At 36.1% G+C, this 7,948-nt stretch overlaps 1 protein-coding gene across 1 annotated transcript; it reads left to right on the forward strand.

Annotated features, from left to right (window-relative positions):
• The first annotated feature begins 6,291 nt into the window (after positions 1 to 6,291).
• LOC148562543 (uncharacterized) lies at positions 6,292 to 7,079 on the forward strand. Its single transcript, XM_088490915.1, has 2 exons — positions 6,292 to 6,678; positions 7,071 to 7,079. Exons 1-2 carry the CDS (start codon positions 6,292 to 6,294, stop codon positions 7,077 to 7,079), a joined length of 396 nt encoding a protein of 131 aa, XP_088347041.1.
• The last annotated feature ends 869 nt before the right edge of the window (positions 7,080 to 7,948 follow it).

Consider the following 7,948-nt stretch of genomic DNA (forward strand, 5'->3'; position numbering starts at 1 on the left):
CGGGACTTTCACAGTGCCCGGCCACACTTACGACATAGGGTCAAAAGAGCTTCGAGTCTCAACCTGGAGCACATGGTGGCTAGCCATTGCTACTACCCAGGGAAACCCTCATCTCCAATGGTGGAAGTGTAAACATTCACAATTCAATCAACAGCATATATGCATTTATACTTGGCCATAAACATGGCTCCGCCGTAACACGGCAATAATCTAGCCATCCGGCTCACAGTTAAATCCATAACCAGCCAATGCATTAACAATTATGGCCCTTCGGCCCATGGCATAACAAGCACTTCTACCGCCATTCTCTGCATCTCACATAATCATCTTTGATCCTCAATGATCATTCATCTTTTCCCTTGCTTCACTCGCAAGTTACCACATTCACTAGCCCTTTTTCTCATGCTAGGCATATCATAATGATTTAAGACATAAGTGGTGAGATTGGAGGCTTAGAAGTATGAAATTTGGCTTTTAAAACTCAAAAATCAACTTTGGGATGAAAACAGGGCCACGCGTACGCGCACTCCACGCGCACGCGTGGATGGCCTTAAAACTCATCGACGCGCAAGCGTCATACGCGCGAACGCGCGGGTTGAAAATTAGCCAAACGGCGCGCAAGCGTCAGCCACCCGTACGCGTGGGTACTCTTGCGCCCCAGGCACAAAACTGGCACAACTCTGGCACAACTCTCTGGAAAATGGCTGGGCATTCGATGCAGCGCATCGACGCGCCCGCGCACACCACGCGCACGCGTGGATGATGCTTTCTCGAAGAATGGCGCGTACGCACCAAGTGCGCCTACGCGCGAAGGGTCATTCTGCTAAAAATTTTCTAAGTTAAAAGCTGCAGAATTCACAGATTCAACCCCCAATCTTCCGACGATCATAACTCTCTCATTTTAAATCATTTTTCATCCGTTCTTCGAACGGCATGGACATCCCGGATCCAATTTCATTTCTAAACAGATTTGGCACAAATCAGAGATCCGTAGTCCAAGTTATGTCCCGTCAAAGTATGCCCAAAAACCATGTTTTCATACAAAACCACAAAGTGCCATTTTCAAAACAAGCCACTTTCAACTCTTGTCAAAATCAATCAAAACATGCCAATTTCAACCCTTCTCTTTGAAATCATTCAAAATGTACCAAAATCAACAACAAGCCATCCTCAACTCACACATTGACATTTTACCAAAATTTCCAAAACTACCTCCAACCATTTTAACACTCCTCAATCAATGGCTAAAGGACAAACACAATCTCATGTCATACATCCTTCTCATCCCAATTTCCAATAGTATCAATTTCCAAATCAACCATCATTATACATGATCAACATCATACTCACCATCAACATGATACCACCCATCAACTCAACCTCAATCATCCATCAAGCATATATCACAACATGCATTTCTCATATATCACACAATCAAGGCATCAATATTCATAATCACATATATGAACACATCATATATCTCAACCATTCAACAACACCAACAATTCAATGCCTATCTTAGGGCCTCTAGCCTAAGTATTTTCTACCACATTACATATTAGATACGGGAAACCGAAACCATACCTTAGCCGGTTTCCCAAGCTCAACCGGAGCACTTCCAAACCACTTGTCCACAAGCTCTCAAGGTATCAACACCGTCAAGAACAGATTTTATCACACAAAACCCTCTTTCAAGCTTTCCAAAATCACCAATCAAGCTCCAATATTCACATATACACAACCTAAGCCACAATCATCATATCCATAACACAACATCTCAATACCCAAACATCATAGAACAATAATTTACACTAGGGTTGAGAATCTTACCACACCCAAGGTCCAAGGAGACAAGATTAACCTTCTCCTTCAAGAGAGTTGGGTCCTATAACATCAAAGAACCCAAAATCTCAACATTTTTGCTCATGAAACTCGAAATCAAGGGCTGGAATTTCGAACAGTAAAACGTGGCTTACCTCAAGATTAATTGTATGGGTTTTGTAGAGCTCTCCGCGGTGAACGCGTGACCGCAAACGGAGCGGCAATCGGAGCTCTAGATCAAAAGTTATGGTGGTTTGAAGATCAACCAAGGGAGAGAACTTGAGAGTGTTCTTCCCTCCATGGCCTCCATTTTCAGCGTGTTTAGTGTGTTGTGAGGAGAGAGAGTGCTGAAAATTAGGATTTTGGTTTAGTTTAGTTGGGCCAAGGGCCCACTTTGGGTCCGGTTGGACCGGTTTGGCCCGTTCGGTCCAATCTTGGTCCGATTTCTATAAAATTGGTACCGAAATTCTCGTCTCAAACTCCTCTATCACATTAAGCCATAAAAATAACATTTTTGGCTTTCTAGAATAAATTCTCATTTTATGGGTTAATTAGCCGTTAATTAACCGGGTCTTACATTTTCTGTTTTGTGGACCAAATTTTATATATGTTATTACCAATATGAGTTAGGCCCAAAGTGGAAGAGGTTGAAAATTTGGATCATGGAGTGGACATACAAAAATATAGGAATAACATATGTTCGTTGTTCGTCATTATTGGTAAATTAACAATTACTATACCCGCTATTAATTTATATTATTATTATTGTTATTATTATTATTATTATTGGTATTATTATTATTTAATATCAAACATTTCACCTACATATTACGTGTTTTATAGATTACATAATAATTATTTAATTAATTAACAAAAAAACACCAGAACTGATTTTAAAAAAATAAAATTAATAATAATTGTGTAACCCTTATCCACAATCAATTTCTATTAACATAATTGTACGTGTATTTTCACCATTATTAAATTCTCAATTAGAATAGCTTTATAAATATCTAAATCCTAAATGGTAAAATCATACACCATAAAACTCTATAACATAAACTCTATACTCTATACCCTAAATTCCAATTCCTACACCCTAAACAAAAATCCTAAATCCTAAACCTTAACTCCTAACCCTAAAATCATAAATCTTAAACTCTAAACACTAAAATCCTACACCCTAAACTACAAATCCTAAACTATAAACCCTAGATCCTAAACCCTATCTTATATTTACCACATAAACAAACCTTAAACCCTAACTCCTAAGATACCAAACCCTAAATCATAAAATATACTATACCTTAATCACCATATCTCCTACCTCCTTAACCCTAAATCCTACACAATTATCAATATCCTTCCACCCTTTATTTACTAAACCCTACTGAAGTGAGAGTTGTTTCATATATGTGGAGGAAATTAAATTTTATATCTTTGTTGTACATTTCTTCTTTCCTATCGTGCGATTAATTTTAGGGTTAAGTATAATTTTGTTCCCTAAGATATAGGTCGAAAATGTTTTCTGATTCCAACTTTTTTTGGTATACAAAATTGTTCTTTTTACTTAAATTTTAAGATTTGGGACCAAATTATCCATAATAAAAAGTTAATAAAATAATAAAAAAATTAGGAGAAGAAGCATGTTTTTGCTTCTGCCAAGGGAGAAGGGAAGAAGAACAAGCAGCTGTCCACAATCCACCTCTGTCTCCGCTTCTGCCGCCAAAAATTTAAAACTAAGTCAAACTTTATGGACGATTTTAAAACCAAGACTAAACTTTAGGGACCATTTTGTATGTAAGAAAAGATTGAGGACGAAAAATTTTTTTGACCAAAACCTTAGGGACCAAAACCGTACTTAAGCTTTAATTTTACCACAAAATCAAAGAATAAATTATATTAAAAAACACAGTACTATGTTGTCTGTATACGATTTCACCACTATTTTTATCAGTGGCTTCTTACTTTTTTTTTTCATGAATTAATTTTAAAATTGTATTTAATTTTAATTTTGTAACGTTGCTTTATTAGCATGCTATTGTTTAAATGATTATTTAACTTATATGTTGTTATCTAAATGATTATTTTAGTGTTGTAATTTATTTCTGACATTATTTGAAAATTTATTATATTTATAATAATAAATATAATTATAAAAATATTTTTTATGTTACGTATATTTGTCTCCGCTAATCAATTTTTTTACATTCAATCTTCATCTATTTTTAAAGAAATTACCCAACATGCACCCTAGTTATATCTATTTTGTTTTGATATTGTAGCCACAATCATTTTTTTTGTCATGTTACTACGGCTCTTTATATCCTAGCTTATTTTATTGGACTCATAATCTCCTGATCAGACAAACAAAGACTTATTTCATCTTAGGACATGTCTCTCAATAATCCATCAAAAATCCCATACATTTTCTGCCCAAGTAGTACAATGCAACAAAAACAAATGAATCACAATAAACTTAACCCAACAAAATAAAACTAAAAGCATAATATACACCCATAGTCCAAAACCCAATTTCGACCTACGACCCGCAATAAAAACAATGAATTTATTATGCTGTTTATACCATTAAATAAATCATTTAACTAATTACTAATCCACTGCAGTCTTTTTTAATTAATTCACTGCAACTTCTGATCACCTCCTAATAGCCTTTCAGCTTTTGTCTCCCACAAGTCTGACCCCATCTGTTAAATCATATGTGAAACAAGCATGTTAGAGTCACCGGACAATGAATGATTATGCAACATGTGTTTTCTACATGTGTATAACTATATGAGTTTCTGTTGAGTTAAGAAATTAATTAAATTAATTTGATGATGACAAATATTATTTTTATTGGGCTAATTAACCCATCAATATTGATTAATTTTGATTAAGTGTTGCAGGCCAAAATTCATTGTTGCAGCAGCCCAATATGGAACAAGCTAAATCTATCTTAGTGGGCAACAATTTCAAACAAAGCCTAATTGCAAATAACAAAGAAATCACATGGGCTGAATGGTAAGTAAATATGATCCAAGCCCAAGGCATTCCTCTCAAGCTGTTCTTTCCAAAGTGTTGCCTCCAAAGCAACGTTCACTTTTTCTCTTCGGTCAGAACTCAGAGAAGAAAGAGAGAGAAATTCGTTCCTAAGTATTCACAAAAGAAGAAAGAAAGAGAAGGGTTAAGCAAAAAGATTAAGGTCTAATCACCCACATCAAACCATATTAAGCTAAGTCAGAAGCCAAAAGTGATTAATTTCCTCTTGCATGCATATTGCTTTCTTCTCCTCTTTTCCAACTCCCTGCCACTCCAAATTGGGACAAAATGAAGAAAGTGATCTCTGTTAAGCTCTGCTGTAAATCTATGGTCAAATTTGTGTCTTAGGGACCAAGTAGTATTTCAAGGATTCAGATCTGAGTTTACCGTTGAAAATATTTTTCTTTGTTGTCCTGAGGCTTTTGGTCAAGAAAGAAGGTCAGAACCAAAGTTCCTAATTTGAGGATTATTGGAAGAAAGTGAAAATATAATTTGGTGAAGCTCACGGCTCGAGGAGTTGACCTAAGAGAGAGCAACTCAACATCATGCAAGGAGATACAAAAGAAGATTTTCATCCTTCAGAAACAAAGGAGAGATAACCAGTGTTTTTGAGGTTTATGTTCTGAGAAGAGTTCTCTGAAGAAGTTCATCAACTTGGACAGTACTTCCTAGTCAAAGGAGCATTCCATCAGAATGAGGAACTAAATCAGAGGCAAGCAAATCTGATTTATTATATAGCAAAGAGGCTGTTGAAGCATTAATCTCCTTCATGTTTTACAAATTATAATTTTCTTTTTAATGTTTATCTTTCTATAATTTCTTGAGGTAAAAGGCAGAATGAGAGAGCTCAAGTAAAAGCCTAAGAGTGGAAAGAGGCAGAGTGATACACTTGAGTGAAAAGTCTAGAGTGATTTCAGATTTCTTTAGGTTGGTATTGTGTCTTATATCTTGTACCAGTGAGGTACCCCTTTCTTAGTTGGGTGAGTACTAAGAGTGAAGAGTTAGGTACTAGCATAGCCAAGTCAAGTTAGGTTAGAACTTTATAAGAAAATGATTGTGTCAATCCTGTGGAATTGGTGTATGTAATACTTTAACTATAGTGAAAATTCTACCACTGTTGTGGTGGAGACTAGATGTAGGTTGCATTGCACAAGACAACTGAACCAGGATACATGATGGTGTCAGCTTCTCTCTTCCCTTCTCTGTTCTATTTTCTGATATTCATGAGACAAAATGAAATTGTCTCATAAATTTTTCGCTGCTGAGTTCAAACAGATTCAGACTGAAAGTGTGTTTCAAAAGGGTTATTTCATTAACGTAAAAGAAGGTCATCGATTTAACCCCCTTCTCTAAACCTTCTACAATCTTTAATTGGTATCAGAGCTAAGGTCTCAAGAATCAAGCTTCACCGCTTGGAGCAAAGGTCCAATGGCGAACAACTTGGGAACAACCACAGTTGCATATACTCTAACTGAAGGCCAGTCAAACAATAGGCCTCCCTTCTTCTACGGGAAGAACTATGCCTACTGGAAAGAGAGGATGAGGATCTTCATTCAATCCATTGATTACAACATATGGAAGATTATTGTGAGCAGCTCCAAGATTCCAACAAAAACAAGTGCTGATGGAGTGGTGACTCCAAAAGAAAAAACTGAATGGAACGATGACGACAAGAAGAAAATGGAGTTGAATGCTAAAGCCATCAACCTTCTTCACTGTGCTATCAACTTTGAAGAGTACCGAAAGGTGTCTAGATGTAAGACAGCTAAAGAAATCTGGGAGAAACTTCAGGTTACACATGAAGGCACTAAACAGGTCAAAGAAACGAGGATTGATATGCTACGAAAAGAGTACGAGATGTTTAATATGAAGGATGGAGAAAGTATTAATGAAGTGTTTGAGAGATTCTCAATCATAATCAACAACCTTGATGCTATGGGTACAACCTACTCAAAACAAACTCTAGTGAGAAAACTCCTTAGAAGCCTCACAAAGGAATGGGAAACAACTGCCACTGTCCTAGCCGAGAGTAATAACTTAAGCCCTATAACCTATGATGAGCTGAGAGGAAAACTCCTTGCCTATGAAGCCACACACACAAACCCGGACTCAAAGAAAAAAGGAATAGCCCTCAAGTCAAAAATAGAATCAAAAGAGAGCGAGTCTAGTGATGGTATTTGAGATGATGAACTTATGTTTTTTGTTAGGAGACTTAGAAGGATAATGAAGAACAAAGACAAGTACAAGGGTTCAAACTCAAAGGAATACAAGAAGGGCTTGAGCAAGGTGACTTGTCATCATTGCAAGGAGGCTGGACAGTTTAAGTTCAACTGTCCGAAGCTCAAGAAGGAGGACAAAGGGAAGAAAGAAAAGAAGAGAGTGCTCATGGCATTTTGGGAGGATCTTAAGAATGACTCGAATGAGGAAGAAGACTCTGAAGGAGAAGATAAAATCTACTTCATGACTGGTAATGATCAACTTGATGAGGTAAATTATTATGACTTGTCCATAGATGATTTACATGCTATAATTGATGATCTTACACTAAATTCCTCAAAACTATTGGATAAGTACAATAAATGCAAATCTGAAAAGGAAATGTTAAAAGCTAAAAATGATTTTTTGAGAGAAAAGGTGAAGGAAACTGAATATGCCTTGGATATTATTAAAGAAAACAGATTTCTAAAATCTGAACTTGAAAAATTAAAAGGAAAGCACATTGTGGATCCTTCTCAAGAGCTTATTGCTGAAAACGAAAGATTAAATGAAATGATTAAAAGGCTGAATAGTGATTTAGCAAAATTTGCTCAAAGTTCTAGTAACTTGGACAAATTACTTGCAAGTCAAAGACCATTGTTTGAAAAATCTGGTTTAGGTTATGTAACTAAGGAAAGTGTAGTTTTTAATGATTCCTCTATGAAATTTGTGGCTTCTTCATCAAAAACTAAATCCAATTCCAACAAACCTGGTCTTGGATATGCTCCCACACATGAGGAGGAACTTGATGAATTTTACACTAGTGAAATTGAGCCATCATAAAAAACCGAACCTACATCAAATAGGTCAGGTCTGGGATACATTTTGA

The sequence above is a fragment of the Arachis ipaensis genome, chromosome B6 (assembly GCF_059453495.1).
Source record: "Arachis ipaensis isolate K30076 ecotype BB chromosome B6, ASM5945349v1, whole genome shotgun sequence".
In the NCBI taxonomy this organism is placed as follows: domain Eukaryota; kingdom Viridiplantae; phylum Streptophyta; class Magnoliopsida; order Fabales; family Fabaceae; genus Arachis; species Arachis ipaensis.

Coding starts and splice junctions, on each gene's coding strand:
- LOC148562543 (XM_088490915.1), top strand. CDS start 6,292: ATGGCGAACAACTTGGGAACAACCACAGTTGCATATACTCTAACTGAA.